At 40.3% G+C, this 24,577-nt stretch overlaps 1 protein-coding gene across 10 annotated transcripts in view; it reads right to left on the bottom strand.

The window, feature by feature from the left end:
- Positions 1–24,577, bottom strand: part of Anks1b (ankyrin repeat and sterile alpha motif domain containing 1B) — a 1,025,752-nt gene that overhangs the window by 438,879 nt on the left and 562,296 nt on the right. For all 10 annotated transcript variants that reach the window (XM_076554619.1, XM_076554611.1, XM_076554613.1 and 7 more), the window contains exons 13-14: positions 6,517–7,103; positions 4,782–4,842 (exon numbers count right to left, since the gene is read on the bottom strand). In XM_076554619.1, coding sequence (XP_076410734.1) covers positions 4,782–4,842; positions 6,517–7,103 — 648 coding nt within the window. The remainder of the gene's footprint in view (positions 1–4,781; positions 4,843–6,516; positions 7,104–24,577) is intronic.

The raw sequence follows: 24,577 nt of genomic DNA, 5'->3' as shown, positions 1-24,577 counted from the left end.
CACTATGCCTATCCTTTAGCAGGGATTTCAGGCTAGCTAAAGCCTTCCTTATGGGTGATGACTAGCCTTTACCAAGAGTAAGTAGGTTATCTTTGCTGTCAGAACTACGTACTTTTCAGTAAATGACCTAGAATTCATCTATCCAATATACAATGTACTCTGTAATCAAATTCTCTACACCCTCATTTGAGTAGTTTTCATTTATAACTAAAATTCAGATGAAATTTTTAGGAGATAAAATGCTAGCTTCTTTCTTTCAGATGCAATTTAATTTGCAAGATATAAAATGCATCCTCCAAGTATATTTTTAAATTATTTTTATTTTGTGTATGTATTTGCCTACAGTTTATGTGTCCACCATGCATGTGCCTGGTGCCTGGAGGCTAGAAAAGGAAGCCAGATCCTTGGCACTGGAGTTGCCAATGGTTATGAGATGTCACGTGATTGCTGGGAACCGACTCCAGGTTTTCTGCAAAATCAGCCACTGAGCCGCCTCTGGTGCCCTAAACTGCGCACACACACATGCACACGCACACGCACACGCACGCACACACACACACACACATGCACATGCACACACATTCACACATACAGATATACACACACATGTGCACAGAGACACACACAAACCACAGACAGCACACATATAGACATATACCCACAGTTACACGAAAACCGCACACACACACTCACACAGACACAAAACCCATACACACACCAAACACAGACACACATACATGTACACACAGAGATATACACACACAAACACACATACATGCATACATGCACTCACAAACACAAACACACAATAAATAACGATACATTTTAATAAAATGCTATTTTTAGTCATGTAATTTCAACCTAACACCACCCATTGGCAGTCTGTTTAGTCTTCATGGAAATTATTTAGAGGCAGGAGGCACTCACAAACTTTTCGGCCACCTTGGTACCGAGTCGTCTAGTGCATGGTTATTCTGGCTATTTGCTGTTGTGTAGCAACAGGAACAGGCTCTTCCTGCTACTTTAGTGGGTCTCAGTTCCATCAAGAAGATTATCAACTGATTCTTGGAAAGCATGAGAACTTGAAGACCTAAAGCCTTCTTGTGACAATGGCTCAGTAATAAATTCACAGGACAATTTTACATGAAAACCGCTGGAAGGCCCCCTCCTTACATCCAGCTACAATCTTCGCTGATCAGAAAGACAAGCCAGATTTTCCAAACATCTTCCCGTGTTATGCGCTCTAATGAGAAAGGTAAGTCATGCATGCTGAGATAAGAAGACAAGAGAATTTATACTTCATTGATCACCTGCTACATTCTGGGTTCTTGCAGAACAGTATATAGTCTTGACATAGTCTTATGAGGTGGTTGGTGAAGCTCACTTGATAAGTAAGGAAGTTGGTATCAAAGAGGCTACAATATCAGTCAATTGAAAAGTTGGAGTCTGAAGCCAGGACCATTTCATTTCAAAGTCCAAACTCTGCAAGAACTCTATGCATGCCAGCCTCGCACATACAGACACGATGATATAAAACACACTATCACACCATATACCCAACAGCACCAAACAACTGGGTATAGTGAGTCCACAGCGGTCAATACCACTACATTCTACTGTCGGTACTCATCTGTTTGGCATTTGAATCTGGCCTCAAGTGGGAAACCAGAAATGTTTGTGAAAGTTCTGTGCTTGTGTGTCCAAAATGAGAACCTCAGGACCGACCGAGAATAAATTCAATAAATTTCATTTGGTTTTATTTCTACCTCAGTCTCAGACAGCTGAGTTTGCTGGCTAAGTTTCAAATGACTATATTATCAGTGAGGATTTCCTCCCCCTAAGGAAACCAGTTTCATTGAGTAGAACCATTATATTATGATATTGTCATGTGATTCTGACAGTGCTCCCACTGGAGCTGTTTTGGATTTTTAGGATCGATGATGAGAGGGATCCAACTTTCTGCCTGGTCTAAACTGTTTATAAGTATATATTTGATATTGGGGGGGCACATAAAAATGCTGAAGCGGAACATGAGGGGGCGTGGGATGTCTATGCTGCTCCCCCATGTATCTCCATTGCTTAGGTTTGTTCCTGAAATCCTCCTCTGGGTTTTTAAGCAACAAATGCCACAAACGCTCATAAATTTGGTTAATGCCAGGCACTGATGCTTCAGTGGCTTTCCCAAGCTAAATTCTTAGGCCTAATAACCCATACTCTCTAATGCAGTATTTCTTCTCACTCCATCAATAAATAGATATTTTCTTTTTTCTTTGTCATGGTTCTCTGGACATTTTAATTCCCCTAAGGTAACTGGCCTTCTCTGGTTCTGATTGTCTATAAGTTGTCTAGTGGATTTTTTGTTTGTTTGTTTTTTGAGACAGGACTTCTCTGAATAGTTTTGGTGTCTGTCCTGGATCTCACTTTGTAGACCAGGCTGGCCTTGAACTCACAGAGATCTGCCTGCCTCTGTCTCCCGAGTGCTGGGATTAAAGGCATGAGCTACCACTGCCTGGCATGTCTAGTGGACTTTTTTCTAGTTGACAAATTATGATAGTTCCAGGGAATATGGTAAATTTGATGTTAAGGTTATAAGAATAGCTAATATTATAAGATACTTTACAAAAGGCTTAGAGGTATTTTTATTATTGTTATTATTATTATTATTATTATTATTATTATTATTATTATTGTGTATATTCATCATGTTAACCACAATCTTCCTCACAGTAGCTCAAGGCGAGAACTAAAATTTAACACACATCTGCACATACCTGGCAAGATATCCTACTGCACATGCCTACCACAATCCTCTATCAGTGTCCTCATTCTAAGTGTGCCAAGGTCAAGTGGCCAGTGGACCACAGTAGGCTATACTTTGAATGCACGTCTATCTGTCTCTCTAATCACTCTATGTGATTTTTCACCCACACTCAGTACCCAACACGGTATTTGTGGAGTGATATCTTCATGTGATTGCTATCCCTCCTCTAGAAAAGTCTGGTTTGGGGGAGAGGTCATGGCTGTTACAGCTGTTACGACCAGCCTAAGGACCCATTGGAATGTTACACGCTATGGCCCATCCCTTGGTAGATAATTAGTGTGTAGTGAAGAGGGACAACTAATGCAGCCGCAGAGCCAGCTTTGTCAATCATAATGATCCTTTGGGGATGGTATTTCCGCTTTCCTGTCAATGCCATTGCGGAAACTAGTGAGTAAAGGTGGGGGTCAGCCAGCAAACGGAGACACGGAAAACTGACGGCAGCAGCCGTGGATTTGTTTAAGACTGAAATGTCAGGTTTGCTTCATTATTTTAAAGATGGTAAGATTTGCAGCCCTTTCATGATGCTCCAAATAAGGTAACTGAGAATGCTGAAACAAGACGTCAGACTTTTATATTTGGGGTGTGTGTGTATGTGTGCGCTTTTGATATCAAATTTGTGCTTTGGCCATGAAAGAAGTATTTTTGCACTCTTCCGGTTTAAGCCGGAGATGGTCATTATGCTGTCGAACTAGCTGTGGGAGCTCTAGATATACCTGGTATCAAGATTTAAAGTAACATGCATGTCTTGGTACTTGCTGCCCATCTCCAAGGAGATTGATATGGATATAGATTGAGCTAATATAGAATTTCCTTCTCAGGCAATAACAGGATGGGGAAGGATATGACAGGCAGAAGAAGTTTGTGGTTGAGCAGGGAGAATGTCTCTAGTCTCCCAGCTCAGCCACCCCACTCCCGTCTTTCCAGACACATGACCAGGCTGCAGTCACACTGCATCACCATTTCATCTGTACCACTGAGTGACAACCTGGCTTGCTGGTGGAGGAGCAATAGCCATCGCCCGAGTCTCAATGTTTGTGCGACATCGTGCAGCTCTGCTAGCCAAGGAGCATCTCATTTGCCATTGCCCATGGTTCTGCGAGTTCCCTGATGAGGCACGTGCTGTTGTGAGCCACTATGGGAACCACAGTAAGAGATTTTAAATGACCCCAGGGCAGTTATGGCTTGTCTTTATTTACATTTTGATACTTTGTTCACCATTGATTTGGAGTATTAATTTTGAAATTTTAAAGTATCTCATTAAAATACTTCGTATTTGGATGACGATGTTGTATAGCACCCCCTAAAATCTTGCTTGCTAAGCAAGTTCCTTATCCAACTGGCCCTAGGCTGTGCTCTGACGATGGAGTCTAATTAATTTCTTTATTGTGAATATCATGAGTTTTAAAGACATAGATATCTGGTATTTGGCACCATCTATCAGTATTAAAGCAAAAAGTCAGCAAAAAGGTTTCAAATGGCCTTCTACTTTGAGTTGCAATTGTAGAAGGGAAAACAATATGGCATATTAAATAGTGATAGTAAACAAACTCTTTGAGAGATACTCTGTTAGGCAGTATGAGATGAAAGATGAGTGATATACAGTCTTTGCCAAATGGTGTTTAAGACCTACAAGTTGTTAATTACTTTTGCCAGGATAAATGGGACATTTCACTGAGTGAAAAACAGCATATTAAATCATCAGATTTCACACCCCTTTGAAGTGCTTTCTACCACATTCAGCCTAAAGTTGAGGCTTCATTAATTAATATTAACTGACAGAAAATAGCAACACGGGAAATACTCTCAATTTGCCAAATACACTCAGTTGATGCTTTTAGGTGATGGTTGTTGGTCGTGATAAAATTTGAAATTATCTAAGGATTTTGATCCCTTTCTGGCTATTTCTTAAGCAGATTTATTAATCATTGAGTAGAAGAGAGTTTATTACTCATGTTCTCACCATTCATCTCTTCAAGTTCACTGTTGATTCCAACATCAATAGAATTCATTATTTTGTCGATCTGTGAAAAGCAAAACATGTAAGCAGGTCATTACATATGTTTTTAATCATTGCATTTAGAAATAACCACTAAATGCAACAAGTGTATATTCTTGGCAGTTCTTGTTATTGCCACAACAAACTGAAATTCAGAGACCAATAGTACAAGATTTAAAGGCAAGCAAACATCTTTTAATTTTCAAAAATATATAAATTATGAATGTACCTATTTTTACAAATAGATGGCTCACTAAGTCAGAAACCATGGAGTCTTTAGACCCAGAAAAGAAGGGCTGAGGATAGGTTCAGTGTCAAGTCTGCATTCTCTGTCATCATGCTCCTTCTCCCAGAAGGCAGGAACACTCACTGGGAAAGGCAGGTTTTAGTTTGCAGACATGGTTGCTGGAGTCAAGTTCTAACTAAGTGATTTGAGCAACCACAAGACAGTTGGGGGCATTAATTAAAAAACATAGCCATTAAAACAACTTTTAACATTTAATTTGAAAGTTAAATGCTTTAATCTTATCTCATAAAAAGAGATTTCAATCAAGATTTCAGGAGTTAAAATTTTAAAATTGGACACACTAATAAAAACTATCATTATATAGGTTTGGAATTTAGATACTAAACTCTAAACTCTAGGCATTGAAAAATCTCCCCCTCCTCATATTAGCTACCTGAATGAAATAAAATGGAAAGTTTCAAAAGTACAATGAACATTAATTACTTAAGTGTTCCAATTTGTTCATTGTGAAAAAGATGCGGAGATAGCAAGTGATTTTTTTTTCTCAAACAGCTCAATTCAGAAAGTCAGTATCAGAGTCAGGTTTATTTCTAGTTCTCAGAATACCATAGTGATCTCATGTACTTCAAAGCTAAATCCACCTGATATAGTCTTTCCACAAACAAAAAATGTAACCTGTTAGGATGAAATATCAATTGAGACTTGGTCCATTCTTTAAAGAAATTCAAGAAAAATCAAGAAGCATTACTATTTTATAATGTGGTTGATTCCCTTAGGGAAAAAGAGATTGCACAGTTTTACAAGGACCCTTTATTTTCTGAATAATTCTTTCATATTAAAGACTTTGTCTTAAGTAGAGTTTAAAGTAGCGAGACTTGACCCTGAGATGTGTTTCCTCTTTAATGTGTCCCTCATAGCTACAAATGGGAAATATTAAATGATGTGTATTTGTTACATGATTCTCGAAGGAGAGCCAGAACTGCCAGCTTTCCCATTAAGGCTAGAATCCTAAGGATCTCTTCTGAAAATATGAGATACTTCAAAGAAGGAAGGCATGATAACAAAAAGTTCAGTGAGTAGCAAAACAACACAGAGCAAAATAAGACTTTTCCAAAATAAGATTTTTCTCAAACTGTCAGCCACAGTGCCTGGTGGGACATGATGGGAGCATTCTCCTGTACCTCACAGCTACTTATTACTTCTGCTTGATACCAATTTCTATGGAAACAAAGTGTCCCCCACACGTGTAGAAATGTGCTCACTTTTCCACTTGCTGTGAAATTACTGTGTATTATCCACAGAACCTTGCCTTTCCTGTTGGAGCTGATGCATTTATTACCCACCCCCACCCCCAACTCAGCTTCTGAACGACTTTAAAAACTGAAAATCTTTCCTCCAAACCTCATTCGACTCCAAGCCCGTACGAAGATCAACAAGAAAAGTTGGGCTTACTTCTTCCCATTCAGATGTGAAGGAGGGTGTCCTTTCAGAATTGTCTTTAGAACTGCGTTCAGCCGTAGATGACTCACTCCAATTAACTCTCGCTTTGTCCTTTGAAGGGTAGGCAATAAGATCAGAATCAGACTTAGAGACATTTTTGGATAGGTGCATGTCGATCAGGGCTTTAGGCAATGACCTTATTCTCCCCAGAGTACACGCTCTCTCCACAAAGCCCCCTGTATTCACGCCCCACTGGTCACCAGTGCGGGATCCGCTTCTAGACGTTCTTGTTCCAACAATGGTATGGTTCTCGAGCTGATGGCTTCTTTTGTGGAAAATTGTTCTACTGACCACTTTGGGTTTAACTTTCTTTACCAAAGGCTCGGAGTTATTGTCTATGGGGGTCTGTTTGAAAGGCAAAGGACTGCTTGCCAAACTGACTTCGTCTTGGCCATCTTCACATGGATTTCTTTTCCCATACAGATGAAAGGGATTTTCAGGGGACTCGCATGCTGGAGAAGATCCATGGAGAAGGCCTGCAAACTGCCCAGCATCATATTCTTTGGGGGGATCATTGTCTTCCTGCTGAGAGAGGTCATCTGCAAGAAAGATAAAGGTTGTCAGGGTGCTTGCTTACAAATGAATCTGAAAGCCATGAAATGGTGCCATGTGTTTATGAACTTTCACATACCCAGACATTTGATTTATTTATACACTGTAACACCTTTGCTTTAGGAAATGCCCATGACCTTCTACTGCCCCATAGGAAATGCATACAAATATGTGTGTAGGAGGAAGGTTATGCATTTGAACTAAATGTCTCTGATACACCTTAGGGTTTATTTCAAAGATATAACCTGAGTGACACCACTGACTATATATCCTTCCTTCTTGACCCTAGGGTATATGTTTGATATTAAATGAACAAAACTGGGTTTCCTGAAGTGGGATAACCATATCCCAAGCCTCACAGTTAGTGGTTATTGTGTAGTAGGCCGTCAGGAAAACCCTCCTCACTTCTCTCATCAAATAAATTCAAAAGCAAAATCCTGGGGGATATATTTAGCAGAAATTTAAGATTAATAATCCTGAAAGTATTACTTTAAGTATTAGGTGAAGATGTTATTCAGATTTCATGAGCTAAACAAAGGGGAAGTTTTCTGGCTCAACACAGGTGAGTGGTACATCTATAACATCACTCAGAAGCATGACCCTTCCACAAAACTGATGTTGAGATGTTACATGGCATTCTTTCTTTCTCCTCTGAAATTGCACACCGTCTGGTTCCTTTAGATCTTTGCAAGTGCAATGCATAAAAGAAATCAAAGAATGGCGATTTTTTTATTGCCTTAGAAATGTTTCTAAGATAAAACAGAAAAAAATCTCTCTGTGATTTAAAATACATTATCTTTTTGTACACCTTGATTTTTCATAGAAAGAGAGACTGAGTAAAAACTTGTCTACAGGACTTAGCAAAGGAAGACAGTTTATTTTGTTTTACAGAAGTAATATTAATTCATAGAGGTCGCTAAGTACTTGCCAAGATGGAAGTTATATCATGGGATAGGCCTAGAGCCTAGTCTTGAGAAGTCAGAAACAGCCAATGTGGGGCTGATTGGCTGAGTGACACTTTGAAAAAGTTAATGATTATTACAAGACTCAATTTCCAAAGAGTTTATGAGTTAACAAGTAACATTTAATGAGCATGGGCTACTTCTAGGCACTGAATTGAGAGTTACATTCACAGCATCTCATTTCACCTTGTGATCTAGTTACTAACAATAAACATAATTTTCTGAGAGAAAAATCTATGGACAAAATAACAAATTTTTCTACTTTTAAAAATTGGAAGCCACAATGAATCTCAGCTGACATTTGTTCAGGAGCGGGTACAGACGAATCTATTCTTGGTACTGCATGGGCCCTAGGCCTTCATACTTCTCTCTCTCCTGCAGCAGGTAAAAGAACGTTTCTTCTTGGCTCTGCATATCTCCAAACCTCATGCTGATTCAGGCTAAAATTTCCTGAGGAGATCATATTTTCCTACCCAGACCTATCACGCCAGCACCTTAGAATGGAAGAAAGAAAAGTGCCAGGAACTATCAACTATCTGAACAAGAAGCAATCTATATTCATCTACTGCTAGGCCGTAGCCATATTGGTTTTAACACAAAAACTCCATCTCTTTGCAAACAGTTACCATGTTCTCTATCAACTGTATTTGGTACTCTTCTCGCAACAGAGATCATACTTGGGGCAGAGGTCATAGTTGGTTCAAGACAACCATCAATTCTTTAAGGACTAGTGTTTATTGCTTCTTATGTCTACTTGTTAAGAAATCAAACCAATACACAGCTTAGCTTGTTGAAGTTTCTCTGCTTTGCATGTAGTCAAGCTATGACTCAACCCAAGGTCTAATGGACGCCAGCATCTTCTGGCTGGAATACTCATCACTACTGAGACAAAAGAATAATTTGTGTTGGCTTACTAAGAAAATCATGGGGGCTCATACTGGAGAGGGTCATGGTTTGCTTTCTCATGACTATTTTTGGAATGTAAAAAAATGAAGTGCTTTTTCTCAGAGACAAGCTAATATTAGTAGGAAGTAAGACCTGGCAACCTCTTCCAATTTATTTTCTCTTCCTTCTTCCTGGATGACTTGGACTCTCCACCGCACTTTACAGCTTGGAATGAGATGACAGTAATGGTGGGGAATGGTAAAAAGGGAGAACCGTGGAGCAAGGAAGTTTAAAATTGCATTTTGAATGATGCTGTAAAGGCTAAAGTGATTTAGTCTGGAAGGAAAATTGAAGAGTGTGGAAAGACCTATTATCAGAAAAAGGTCTATAAATCTTAGTCAAAAGGGCTTGTGACCATGTTAGTTATCTGGAATAATGAGAATTTTAGGGACAGTATATTTAAAGTTTAAAGGATTCTGTGAGTGATAGTTTAAGGTTATCATCACCTCTGTGTTTTGACTAAAATGACTATAATTACAATCTCGAGTGATTCGTATAGACCAATCTCTCTGGGCACAAGCAGCCACTTCTTTAAATGAAAGGGAATTTAGTTCTTAGCTTGTAAGCTTAGCCTTTGAATAACAGTCCTCAGCGTCATGACAGTTGAAAACATGTTGGCCCAGAGTGGTAGAATAGTTCTTGCTTACTTCAGGGGTCAAATTTTAAAGGTTACTCAAATCAAAGAAAATGAGAAATTGATTTGAAACCTGAAATGACTGATCATGATTCATCCACCCTTCCCTATAGCCACACCCCTCCCTGCTCCCAGTCCTGGACACAGACTGCCACTGGGGCCAAGTGCCTCACATTAGTCAATGAGACAGAAGCCAACACAATGTGGGATGTGGACAGTCTAAAAGTGCTTCTGCATTTAACCAGATGCTCTTGGAACCTCATCACCATGTAAGGCAGGATGAACTGCTAGATGATGAAGGGACACATCCAGTTGTTTTAAAATGTAGTATTTTCTTTTAAAGGAATGCTGGAGTCAATACAGGAAATGATTGCCACTGAAAAAATAGACTGTTAATTCAAAGATCCAAGGAGAGGGACTTATCTCACTCTGTGGGGCCGCAGGAAGGTACATGAGTCCAGATAAAAGGCAGAGGGGCTAGGGAGATTGTGAGCAAGTGTTTTTTTCTGGATTCTATGGGAAGGAACAAGCAAAGCTGAGGTAAATTGGTTTAGATTGGCTAGTCTGAATCAGTTCAGCAGAGCAGAAGGGTAGTCTCCCGTAGCTGGTGCCTGAGCCCGGGGAATTAGAGCATCCTCAGACCTGTATGACAAATGATCACAGAATAACAGCGCGTGCCATCAGGATGAGCTGAGGTGGCCCAAAGTGGAAGAATGAGCTGAGGTGGCCCAAAGTGGAAGAAAACATCCAGATTCAGGAGCTAAATGAAGGCCTGTTATCTAAAGCCACCGGGTTTGAGGTGACTTGATGTGTTGTGACACACGATTGACTCACATTAAATCCCAACTTTTCAAAAATCTATACATTCTTTAAAAAAACATCCCACAGTGCTTTCATTTCCATATATGGAAAAAATCATGACATCAATAGTATACACCTAAATGTGTTGCGACCACTGAGCGAAGTAACAGACCTGTCTTAGCCCATTGGGTGGCTCTAACGTAACACTATGAATGTAACAGCTTACAAGTAACAGAGTTGTTCATTACAGTTCTAGAAGCCGACAAGCCAAATGAAGACACCAGAAGATTGTCTGATGAGAGCCCCTACTTTCTAGTTCATAGATAGCATCATCTACCTGTGTCCTTACCTTATAAGGACATTTAAGAGAGCCTTCTATAGGGGCACTAATCCCATTCATAAGGACTCTGGTCTCATGACTCATCAGCCTCCCAAGTCCTCCACCTTGAGCATGAGGATGCTGACTTATATATTCAGGAGGATACAGATATTTAGATCCCGGCAAGAAACCAAGACAATTTTTGTTGTATATACAAGAGAAAAATATGTTTATATTATTACAATAAACACATTTTAATCTAGGGGGTTCCATGTTTTATAAGGAAATGCAATGTTAATTGATGGCATTGTACATCAAATCAAGATTTTGTTTTTGACATGGTAACTCTGTAAGATTCATTACTTTATTTTTATTTAGACATCTTTATAAGTACACCTTAGAGAAATTTTTGCATTGTGTTACTATTTCTTTAGATGAAACTTAGGCAAAGCATATAGATTAAACTGTTTTCATAGCTTGTCTTACTCAATTTCATACTTCTCTTTTGAGAAAGGAGGTTTTTCGTGCCAAGGTAGAGAAGTATATATGTGTGAATTCCAGTCTGGTAATCATTAGCATTTCAAAGAAATGTCGAAGTCTGTACTTAGTGGTAAGTAGTGCAATCTCTTTTCCACCTTTGCTCCTGATTTTTATCACCCACATAAATATCTGAATAACAGTAAATTAAAATTTTCATGTTAGGATAAAAACCAATTATAGAAAAAAAGTGACTACTATTACAGATCCAGCTTTTGGCTGTTAGTTGACTTCATTCCCCTTCAGAAAAAAATCTAATTTCAGAGATTCTAGTGCTAATATTGATATTCATAGGGGTGATTGATTTATTTCAATACATACAGAACACATTCAGTGTATTCAGTGCAAAGTTTCCGCAGGACCAAAGGCAACATCACTCCTCCTGGGCTATTATATTTCAGAAAAAGGCACAGCTACAGGCAAATAAGGAACAGCCTTGTTTGGGATTAAGTAGTGGAGCTAGGATAACAAGGTAACGAGACAAGAATGAATAGGTGTGCTATGAGGTGAAAAGGGACTATCTTTCTGAGGAGCTGACATTGTGCAGATACAGGAATCATTGAAGAATTGAACATTCAGAGTTTGAGGGACAGTGATTATAGATAGAGGGGAGAAGAAATGAAAAGCTTGGAAAAGTCATCAAGGAAAATCAAAAGGCTACTATGGATGCAACAGATTGTCAGGGAATGCGTGGCATGGTCGGGAGGCAAAAACAAATGCAGGCAAGGGCTGATATTATCTGACATACTCCTGACAGCCTAACTTTTCCATTCACTCTTTTATCTGAGCTCAGGTTTTCTTTAGTGATTCTGTTTCTACTTTCATGTCTTGAAAGTTTTTCATTATTTCATTCAACAATTTGTGTTTTCATTAAAGCATTTATTCATATTCTTGAAGGTCTTTGAACATAATTGCTCTTATGAAGTCCTTGTCTTGTGCTCTAGCTAAATTGCATTTTTCAGGGCCTGTTGCAGTAGGATCATGGACTTCTGGAGGAGACATATTGGCTATTCATGTTTTTGTCTTTGTGCTGGGATCTAGGTATCTGGAGTTACGATGTTTGAGGTGTTCCTTAGTGTCGAGATCTAGTCTTGTCTTTGTTGGGTGGGTGCTCAGTTTCTTGGTTGCTGTTGCCCACTCTGGATCTGAGACAAATGGTAATGGCTTTAGTAGAGAGTGTTTCTGTGGCTCAGTGAGTAACACAAAGGGATGGAGATGGGCTAAGAGGAAAGGCTGAGAGATGCTCAGAAAGGTCTGCATCAAGAGGCAGAGCTCCCAGGGAGTCAGGTGGGAGGAGGGGTAGAACTAAGATAACCCTGGAGAGACAGGAAGGATACTGAAAATTGTCTACCTGCACTGCAGCCCAGTGTGGCCGCTGGGGGTCCCTGGTAGAAAGTGTTTCTGCAGGTCGGTGGGTGACACAAAAGAATGGAGTTGGGTTAAAGGTGAAGGCTGAGAAGGGCAGTGGGAAATATTGGGGGGGGGGCTGGGTCTTTAGCAAGAGGAAGAGTCCCCAGGAAATGGAGGTGGGATGGATGGGGCTTCTATAGGCACATGGCAGCAGGACTAAGAGTAAGTCTGGAGAGACTGGAAAGAAAGAGCTGGGAGACCCTGGGTCTAACTTACACTTTTTAAAGACTCCCTGGCATTTTTCATGGCAAGAACACAACAATAATATAGCTATTTTATTATTTTATTTTTGTAAATAAAGGCTATTTTCTAAAGGTCCCTTATGAAACCCACTTCTAATTAGCTTTAACTTTCAGCTTGACACAGCCTAGAGTCACCTGATAAATGAGTCTCAGTTGAGGGATTTCTCAGATCAGATTGGTCTATGTGCATATCTGTGGGGATTGTCTTGATTGATAATTAGTGTGGGATGGCCCAGTTCACTGTGGGTGGTACCATTCCCAGGGGAGGTGGTCCTACAGAAGAAGGGTAGCTAAGCATGAGCCCAAGAATGAACCAATGATTTGGGTTCCTTCATACCCAATGCTTCAAGTTCTTGTTGATTTTCTGATTTGATTTTCTCCTACGATGGTCTGTAATTTGTAAAATTGAAACAAATCCATTCCTCCTCTAAACTGCTTTTTATCCATGGTATTTATAACAACAGAATGAAGCTAGAACATATGGAATAATGTGACTGTCAATCTTGATTGCCAATGTCACCATGTTTAGAATCATCAAGGAAATAAACCTCTTGGCATGTCTGTGAGGACCCACCTTGGATGTGGGTGGCACTGTTGCATGGGCTGTGGTCTAAGACTGAATAAGATAGAGAGAGAAAATAGACCACTGGCATCCATTGCTCTCTGCTTCCTGACTGTGGATGGGATATGACCATCCATCCCACACTCTTGACTTTTATGCCACACTGGACTGTGTGTCCTCAAACTGGGAGCCGGAATAAATGTTTCCTTCATTAACTTCTCAGGCATTTGCTCACAGCAACAAGAAAAGCAAGTGACACAGAAAACTGATCCCGAGAAGTGGGGCTGTTGCTGCAATAAACCCTTAGGCCTTTGGAACTGTTTGTGGGAAGAGTGGAGGGGTCTGGAACCACAGGCAGGAATGCTAGATGCAGAGCTTAGTGGAGCCGTCTGGATGGAGTGTGGATGATGATCAGAATACAGAGTGAAATGCTGCAGACCACAGAGGCACAGTTAGGAGGGGAACAAGGTTCTCTTGTGAGCTGGCTGGAGGCCGTCCATACTAGATTTTGGCAAAGAATTTGGCTGTTCTCCACCTGTGTCCTGAAAACTTACATAAAGCTACATTAAAAAGCAATGGACTAGTTTGTTTCTTTTTTTCTTTTTATTGTATATGCATCTGTATGTGTGCATGGTACGTATATGTGTGGTGTATGCACACGTGTGTGCAGGTGTGCATGCCTCGTCTACCTGTGGAGCCAGAGAGGGATGTCAGCTATCCCGCTTTCATGTGTCCACTTACTGCTTTGGGACCACGTCTCTCACTGAGGCTAGACTTAGGCCAGTAGCCAGCAAGCCCAGCAACTCTCTTGACTCCGCCATCCACAGCACTGGAGTCATAAGCATGCACATGACCTCGCTTAACTATGCGGATGCTAGGATCTGAACTCACGTCCTCAGGCTTGCACAGCAAGCATGCTTACCCATTGAGATATCTCCTTGGTCTCTGAACTGATTTCTTTAGCAGAAGAAATTGCAAGGCAGCATAGCCTTCAGGCTATGGCATGAATACTGCTACTTGTGGTTACCCAGATATAAGGCGAGACAGAGCAGAAAGATGGGAAAGATGCAGCTTAGCAAGGAGAAGAAGGCGCATGGGCTTAAAGAGAAAAGGAATAAAGACAGTAAAAGACAAAATGAGATCAATTATACACTTATCCTTGATGTGTTTAAAAAGAGCTAGGTATCAGAAATCTTTCGGCACTAAAATGGATGGGCATAGACAAATGACATCACAACAGCCGGGCCTCTGTAGGGATGGAGAAAAGAGAACATTTAATAGAGCCTCCAAGCCATGGCATCGGGAAGCCGCCATCAGACAGTGCAAAGGAAGAGAGCTCTATACCAAGGAGGATGCTAAGTAACAGGATCTCAGATCCATCAGGAGAAGCCAAAAGATACTTCACCAACAGGAAGGAGATGAAGCCTTTGAGAATCTCAGGGATATGCAATATATATTCACTCTAAAGAAATGTTTTCCATTGTAGAGTCCATGAGCTGAAGAGGTGACTCAGTGGTTAGGATCATTTACTGCTTTTGCAGAGAACTGGGATGCAGTTTCCAGCACCCACATCAGGCAACTTACAAAACACCTGTAACTCCTGTTCCAGGGGTTCCAACACCATTCTCTAGTTTCTGTAGGTATCCACATATATACAGTGCATGCAGAGACATACAGGCACACACACACACACATACACACACACACACACACACACACACACACACACACACACACATACACGCACAGAAAATAAAAATAAGGAAAATTGTTTTAAAAAGTGGAATCCAAATTAAAGATAAAAATCCAAACTGAAGGAGACATCTGAGAGAAACACATTTCATGTGAATGGGACCACAAAGGTGTCAGGAAGGGCAGATGACCAGCAGAAGGAGACGTTGAATGGAATGTAATAGAAAAGAGCCTTGTTTGAAGGTGAGAGGGGTGTTCTGGAAGGCAAGGTGTGAGGAACTGTGGAAGCAGCATCATGGAGCATCCTCACCTAAGCAGAGAAGTAACTACATCTCTTAATTCTTCACAGTGATGATGAAGGAACTCTGGTGTGGGTGAAGCTACTGTAGTTCACTCCTGCTCCTTCATGGGTGCCTCTCCCCATTAGTCTAGGCTAACCTTTCCCATTAAACATGGAGCACAAAAGTGAATCCAGACAACCCCAGTTAAAGAAACTGCAAGCAAAATAGAGGGAAATGAATGTTAACAGCTAAACAAGTCAAAAGACTCATAGCCTCAAAGAATTTGAAGCTATAACCTAAAATTTCAAAATCAAGAGAAAAAATTCAGACGATAATCAAAGCGGTGGGAGTATTACATGGACTGTAAGTACAGGAGCTCAGGTGTGAGACATCTGGCCATTCTCTTCACTCTTTCACCCCATGAGAAAGTCAGTCCTAACGTCATAGATGGGGAGCAGGGAGATGGCATCCACACCTAAGTGGGGAGGGGCACTACAGAGCCTAGACACAGCCACCGTGGTGTCCATTTTTAGAGAGAACCCAGGACAACACGTGAGAGAGACCCAAGCTGAAGAGTCAGGAACCAGGAAGCTGAGAACGAACTCACACACAAAGCAGGTAGACTGGCGGGAATCTGTAACAGAGCAAGAGAAGGAAGTTATCCCAGTAGAAGATAGCCCACGTGGAAGCAGACTTGTTGGTCTAACATGTGGTGTCAAACCAAGGAGAGTGAAGAGAGTGATCATGGGCTGTCAACGTCCCAACAGGGAAAGGAAGGTTTTCACAGGTGGAAGCTTCTGGTTGTGAAGTGAGAGTCTCAGTAGAGGTAGGCATGGCTTGCCCAGAGGAACAAACTGGCATGGAGTGCCAGATTTTCTCAGAACGAGAAAAGTTCCAGTCAGGGATAAGGTAGTGGATGTGGGAGATTGGTTACTTTCAGGATCACTGAGCAAATAAATAACAGCATTAAGAGTAATGGAGGCCAGATTGCTCTTTGTTCAAGGGGGCCTTTCCAAACACAGAGAATAACCTAGAAGTGTGATGCACTGAAATGAGAAATAACCATTTTCAAGACACAGAGAAAGACAGGCAGACAGTTGTAAGTATGTATTTGTGCATTATGTGTTTAGAGAAATTGCCTAACTGTACCCATTGGGAGGACCTGAGAAATGGATAGGTCAGTAAGTAAAGGCACATTTTCTACCAATTATAGGGATCAGCTGAAAAGAGACAGAAAGTAAAGGTAGTACAGGAACAATTGCAAGATGGGTCTGGGACTTCCTGTGCCACCAGGAAAGCAGCTGTTCCATCAACGATGAGGCATGTGACCAGGACAGAAACTCCACTGGAATGCTTCCCACTGGTTAATTTGAAGATAAGTTTAGAAAACCATTAAATAATTATAGTAATGGAATTTATTCCACTTAATACAATGGAAAAACATGAGCTCATGAAAACATATAAATAAGTTTTGGAAAGTTTGGGTAGGAATGGGGGATACTTTCAAATTGCCTCCTTACAGAATATGTTCTTATCGTAAAGAGAGTTTGATGGTAGGAAACATAGGAGGTGGCACCACTTTAATCAAAGGACCAACGGTGATATCAGTAATAGAACACAGCAAAACTACATTCTTATCTGCTAGCATGCAATGCGAGAAATGCAGAATTACTTCTGTGTTTTCCTGACAAAGGTGAAGAACCTGTCTAGTCAAACAGAAATATCAGATAAGCCCAATTTGTAGGTCATTCTACAATGTCATCCACCTGTAACCTTTAAAAGTGTGAGAACCACGAAAGTCAAGGAAAGAGAAGAACAGTTCCCAGGTAAAGGACACTAAGAAGACATTACTGTCAAGCACAACAATGGACCCCAAACTGGTCTTTCATCACAAAGCCAGTATTAATGGGGATGCTAGCAACACTTGAGTGGGGCCCAAGGGACTAACAGTAGCAATGGATTAATGTGAATTTATTTGTTGCTGTTGTGCTTAAGAATGTACTTGGCTATAGGAAATGTTATCTGAAGTCCCCAAAGTAGAGGCTAGGCATGTGTCGAGTTTTTCAGATTGTTTTCATTAAGCAGAAACATTTTTAGAGGCCCATGAAATGGCTCAGTAGGTAAAGACACTTGCTGCCACACCTGCTGACATGAGCTCTATCCCTGAGACCCACATAGAAGAGAGAGACACTGATTTTCAGTCCTGTCCACACATACCTACCCCATACAGCACGAATAAATGAAAGTAATTTTAAATTAAAAAATGCCCCCTTTAAACTCTTTCTCTCTCTCTCTCATGAGTGTACAGACAGTTGTTCCAAGCTGCATGACCGGGGATGGAACTATGCCAGGTGTCTTGACATCTTAGCTAGAGGAGCTGGCACAGTCATCACTACTTAAATGTAAAACGAAGTAGGGATGTCCATGTCACCCCATCACTGTACTGCAGTGAACCCTGGGAAAGACAGAGTGAAGAACTGGGAAAGACATCCTATCTAAGCCCCAGAACAGTTCTAGATTTTTTTTTATTTAAAATTAATGTTTTAAATTAAATTAATGATCTAGGTTTATTTAAAATTAATGTTTTAAATTAAATTAATGATCTAGGTTTAGATGCTTATCACTTAAGTCAAATATTTTGATATTTAAGGTTCTTCTTTCAAGGTTGCTATGAATTTTAGTTATGATTAGATGGTAAGTTTGTATCAAATGTCCACACTTATTGATCATGTAAGTTTTGTACCTAACTGACGACTGCCTTAATCTTTTGCTCCCCTGTCTCTACTACCCTAGTGCTGGGATTATAGATGTGAGCATCCTGGCTAGTTTTACGTCAATTTGATGAAAGGAGGGAACCTCAATTGAGAAAATGACTCCAGAAGATCTGTCCATAAGGCATTCTCTTAATTAGTGATTCATGGGGGAGGGTCCAGCCCATAGTGGGTGGTGCTATCCCTGAGCTTATAACATAGACAAAATCAATTTTTATAATTTTATGTTTCATAAGATAAGTTTCATCCTCAGGCCAAGTGAGATGGATCATGCCTGTTATTCCAGCAGGTAGAGGGAAGAGGATCAGGAAATTAGGGTCATCCTTGGCTACAAAGCAAGTCTGAGATCAGCTTGGGTTATGTAAGACTATCTCAGGCAAACAAAACCACACCATACACTCTTGGTTGTTGGATACAAAGCTACAAGCATCTTTTTTTTTTTTTATCAGATTCAGTTTATTGACTGATCTGTTCAAGTCTTTTCTTGACTACAGGATGTTGAAATCTAATTTAGAACACTTAGGAAATTTTTCTGATAGTTCTACCAAATATGTATAAATATATATTTATACTATATGATTATACTGTATAGTCATATAATTTTAAATGCATACATGCTTAGAGTTTTCACTATTTTTCCTGATAATTCAAACCTCATATAATTTCATAATGACCCCAAACCAAGAGCAGGAAATGTCTTAGTGTCCTGAGCAGACCGTATTTTTGTGTGTGAACCGTAGAAAGTTCTCTGAGTACCTAGACAGATCCAGTACTTTGAAATAAAATATGTGCATTGTAAAATGCATGTTCATAAAAATTTTATTCAAGAGCATTTTCAGTGGAACCCACAAGTTTTTACTATAACTTTGAATGACCTGCACTCTACTAAAATGTAGGGTTATTAATAAATTGACTTGTCATACATTTTTGCACCTTTTAATTCATGAGGTAATTCATATCAATAAGTTATTTGAGTATACAGTTGAAGAAGAGCATTACTTCAACTACAGATGTGAACTACATAAATTCTTTTAAAATATGGTTTCCCCAAAATATAGTTTTGTGGAAAGCAAAAAATAAATTTGAGGAATTCTGCTAATTTTTAAAGAGTTCTAACTACACTATGATACTTAGTTAAAAAAAGATTGCCATGCAAAATGGTCATTTGAGTATCTTTTTTTATATAAATCTTAGATGATCTTGTTTTGATTGAAGAAAACTAGAATCTAAGTCATTATAGCCCTCCTGATCTATATCTCCCAACAAGTTTCTGAGAGATATTGGGTTTTATCATAACTTAGGAAAAGTGTTACCTGTGGTCTTCAATTATCATGTAACCTTGTATGAAGACTACTGTAGTTTATTCTCTGTTCTCCTATTTGCAGAGCTCATGTAGTCTAATGAGCATGTTGAGTTTTATCCAAACGCTAAGAGTATCTCCCCAGTTGCCTGACATGCCAAGACAGAGGGGCCATCAATGAGTCATTGAGGCAACTACTTAGTATTTACATTCTCTTCATTCCTCAAAGCAGAAACTGAACTAACATTTCCAAAAGTATGTGGCAATATTTTTTTAAAAAAAACAAAAAACAAAAAACTCCTAGTCCTTGCAAAGGAATTTGTTCCAAGGATTACAGAGGCTAAGATTCCATAGGAGGTGCAGACGCAGAAGGCATAATATTTACCATGGGCCTTTATGTTCAAGGTGATCCTAGTTCATTTAATCCTCACATAAGCTTCTCAAGTAGCAGATATGATGTGGGTACGGATAAGGAATCACATGGTTAGTCAACAGAGGACCTGCTATGGGATATACATCTGATTTCCCATTACAGTTTCAAGGTTTTGTGTCTGCAGCTTACCCAGAACTTCCTATGGCTTTAGTATCATATGCTGTCTACAGAGCTACTATCTGAGCATCACTGGAGTTTGAAAATCATCCCATGAGCTCCTCTCCAGGTATCAGCAACGACCTTTGGGTATTTATTCTGACTGTACAATCAGCCTAAAGAGAGTAGGCAGCAGAACATACTAATGGCACCAGGTAAGGCGGTGATAGCATTCTCCCCTGCAAACAATTGAAGATCAATAGCTGCTTTTCTGAAAGCACATGCAGGCGAGCTCTATTGTTTCTTGGTCTAGCAGTCCTACACTCTGCCAAAACCAGCATTTAATGCAGAGGCTGGAGGATGCTGGATTCCTGGCAGCCCCTGGACCAGAATAGACCATGCAGTTTGGCTCTGATTTCAAACATTTATAATCTTTTCTCTTGCTCCCTTTGCTCGATATAGGAGAGAGGCTATCAGCCAATTTCCCCACCGTTTATAGCAAATCCCAAAGCTCCTTCATTTCCAGCCGCTCAGCTGCCTGGGCAGACTGTATTACTAAATTATTGTATCTTCTTGGTACAGTGCCTGATCTATCTTGGCATGTGCTTTGCATTGAAAGAGGCCCCTGTTGCAGCGGAGGAAGCTAGCTGCTCTCGCTCTTCCCAGGCGCTGTTCCTCTGGTACCCTCAACCACTAACCTCTTTGTTCGTCCTGTATGAGCCAACCTCATAGGGGCAGTCTCTCATCTATGGCTATTCCCCCTACGGGGTTAGAAATTTCAAAGGATGCTCTGTGCTAGGAGTGTTTCCCACAGCTAGAGAGAGCCAGATGGGTAAGTGGCCTACAGTGGAGAACTGCATTTGGAACCAAGAGATCTTGTTTTTCCCTCACCAAAATGTATTTCTTTGTAATGCTGCAGTCACACTAACCATGCATCTTCACAGATAGAAGATGGTGTATTAAGAGGAAGGAGGAAGGAAGGGGTCCTTTAACTCAAGTCTATTGTTTTCAAAAGTATTGGCTCTTTGGTTTAATGTATTTTAAAAACTTTCTACTTTTATCCTATGCCAACTGGTTATGAATGCTGAGAGAGAGAGAGAGAGAGAGAGAGAGAGAGAGAGAGAGAGAGAGAGAGAGAGAGCGAGCTACCACTCTGGAGAAAAGAAACAAACAAAGTATTATCTTTAAAAAGAAAGAAAGTAATTTTGCAACATCAAAGGATGAAAATTATTTTTAATTACTCTGAAATAAATAATCATTCTACTTCAGTTTTCAAAGGATATACCTTGGATTTGAACGTGAGCCACTTAAATATCCTCAACTGAAGCTCTGGAAATGTAATGCATGCAAATGTGTCCTGTGAGCTTGCTATTCCTGTAAGCAATGAGAAGCCTAGATTTTCTCACAAACATCTCTAGAGATGTCTCATTTCAAAAGAGCACAAGAATCATCTAAAGTCAGATTCTATTGACAAGACACACCCCAGAAAATATACCAAAAATGTTAAAGATAAATTCTATCTAGCAAGCTACACTTTAAATCAACACTGCTGTTGCTATGGTAAGAAAACTGAATGTAAAATAAAAGTCTTCTATAAGGGTTCAGCCCTGTAGTCATGGCAACAATGAATGATACTTAACTCCGCTAATGTATCCATTTGATCTGGAGAGAACTAGATGTGCTTTAAATCTATGTAAGATGGCTTAGAAAAATTGATTTTTTTTATTGCCATCTTTCATGTGCCCCTCAGCCAATTAAAGAACATGTCACAAAAATAGCAGCCAGGATAAGAGAAATGCAGAATGTATGGGTTTGCTCAGGTTTCTCATAATGGAGGGAGCTGTGGAGCTTCATTTTCTTCAAGGCGCTAGTAAATGGAATACTCATTTAGCAAAAATCCTGCATAACAGTTTTCAGGTTGGGGGCATCATGTAATTTTCCATAGATCGGGGAAAAAAAATGAAATGCAATCAAATGGCAATTTCCACCACTTTAATACAGAAAAGGAAATATTAACTTAAAGTAAGAAAATGTGGAAATGAACGTTCCAGCCCTGCCAGGAGCTAATTCTGATCTCTCTCTCCTACTTCCCAAACAGTCTTTTGATCTATGTCCCTCCACTGACACATCCCTCCTTGGACTGGCAAAAGGCCCACATTGCTGAAATGGACGATCTAAATCTTCCTCCCACTCAGCCCACCAGCTGCATATCTAATACAGGCCATCACCCAGGATGAGATACTTTCATTAAGCCCCAAACAGCCACACTCTTCCAGGTTCCTCACACCCCGCGGACTGTTTGTTTACATGTTGTTTTGCTTCTTCTTCTTCTTGCCTCTAAAAGTCTGTAGAAGGAGTCCTTAGGCTCGGCATACTAAGACATGTTTGCTCCTCTGTTGAGTCCTCTTCCTCTAGTCTTGGGCTTACCCATCACCCAATTAATGACAATGGCTAAATTTCTCTTTGAGCCTGATTTCTAACCCAAACTCTACATTTCAGGCTCCCCATCACTTTCATGCTAACTTTTCTCTCTCACCCCATCACCAACCTTGCCTGGGTGCCGATGGTTGTGCCTCTGAAATCTACCTACGATCTGCCTAATTCTCCCATGTTACTTTTCAACTGCATGGTTTCCAAAGCCTCCTTACTGGTCTCTCAGCATCTACTCTTACATCTCTTTGGGTACTCCACACCAAAGAAGTCCGTTAAAGCAGATGGAGGGTAAGAACGAGTTGTTGCCATGGTAAGCAGGGTAACTCACAAAGGCTGCATCTAGAAAATCATGAAGTGATACCTCACTGGGATGAAGTTCACCAGTCGTGAAGATGCTGGATTCTGTCATGTGGCTTCCCAGGATTAGGAATTCCCAAGCAAAGGCAAACACAGGTATGAAGGGCTGAATGCCTAATGCACTGGAGGAATAGGTGAGCACCAGAAAGCAGAAGGTAGTGCCAGGAACTTATGTTAGCGATGCACAGCAGTGTGATCACAGGGCTGGCATCACATCTGACCAGTTTTCATTCCCATTATTAGTAAAAAATAGAGAAAAGAAGAAAATGATTTACACAATTCTAACACCTAGCAATAATTACTATAATTAATAATGTAATAGGCTTTTCCTATTGTGTTTTCTATGCACATGTAATTTCAATTAAACTGGGATCACTCTAATTTTTATTATTATTGCTATTATGTATGTGTGTGGGAGGTACGCATGCAATAGTACATGTATGAAAGTCAGAGGACAACTGTGTGGAGCTCTCACTTTCCATCTTTACTTGGGTTCTGGGGATCGAATGAAGGCTGACAAGCTAGTGCAGCAAGCACCTTTGGTTGCCTTGCTGGTGGTCCCTTTTGTAGTTTTCAAATAAACTTTAAATATCATCTAAAATGCAAACATGTTTATTTTGATGACTTTAGAGTATCAGTTATAGAAATAGTCAAGTAATTTGTAGAGTACATGTGGCCTCTCAAAATGATTTGGAGAATATGTGTGTTTATTTAATCATCTTCAAGCCTATTTCTCTATTTCCAAGAGTAGCATTTAATTTTTCCCTTTAAAGTTAATGGTTAATGCTTATTGAGTGATTGGAAGTACTTTTATATGCATCAGCTGATTTCATTCCTACACAAATTTGGGGAAACCATGGTATTCCCACTTCACAAATGAGGAACTTAACTACCTACTTATGAGCTACACAGCAGTAAGTGGCAGGCAGCATCTGAACAGGACATTTAAGCTCCTGCCTGCCATATCTCTTGCATTCCGAAAATAAGAAAATGAGCACACTTGTTATTTCTATTCCCAAACTCCCCATCCATGTCCATACCCCCTTTACCAATTAAGAGTAATCTCTGTGGTGATATTTTGAACAAATAAAATTTGCTTGAAGATCAGAGGACAGAACATGCCACTAGATTAAACATAGAAGTCGGGCAGTGGTGGCACACACCTTTAATCCCAGCACTAAAAAGGTTGAGACAGGAAGGGATATGGCTGGGCAGAGAAAGGAATATAAGGTAGAAGGAGACAGGAACTTGTTCTCTTTCAGGCTGAGGGGTTGGTGAGGTAAGAGTTGGTGGCTATGGCTTGCTCTGCTTCTCTGATCTTTCGGCTTTCACCCTGATATCTGCCTCTGGGTTTTTATTATAAGACCATTTAGGATTGGTGAAACATCTGGCACCCAATGTGGGGCATGAATTCATGAAAAAGCAGCTTGCCTGCGGTTTTGCAGCGACCGGCACAGGCTGGAGTTACATGCAGCTGGATTCCCCACCCCACCTGGGCTGGAATCGCTACCCTGCCTGTTAGGTTTTTTGTTGCAGCCTCTCTGAAACAGACTTTTGGGTTCCAAAAAGCCACAGGAGTTAGCCGCTCTAACATGTTCCCCTGTGCAGACAGCCGGCTCTTTCACTTCTTCCCTCTCCTGATGGATTATGGTTTTCACTGGACCCCCTTCTCAGGCTGCTGCCCCA

This window comes from Peromyscus maniculatus, chromosome 18 (genome assembly GCF_049852395.1).
Source record: "Peromyscus maniculatus bairdii isolate BWxNUB_F1_BW_parent chromosome 18, HU_Pman_BW_mat_3.1, whole genome shotgun sequence".
In the NCBI taxonomy this organism is placed as follows: Eukaryota; Metazoa; Chordata; class Mammalia; order Rodentia; family Cricetidae; genus Peromyscus; species Peromyscus maniculatus.
Note: the sequence above shows the minus strand (reverse complement) of the source record. Positions and strands in the feature narration are given on the sequence as shown.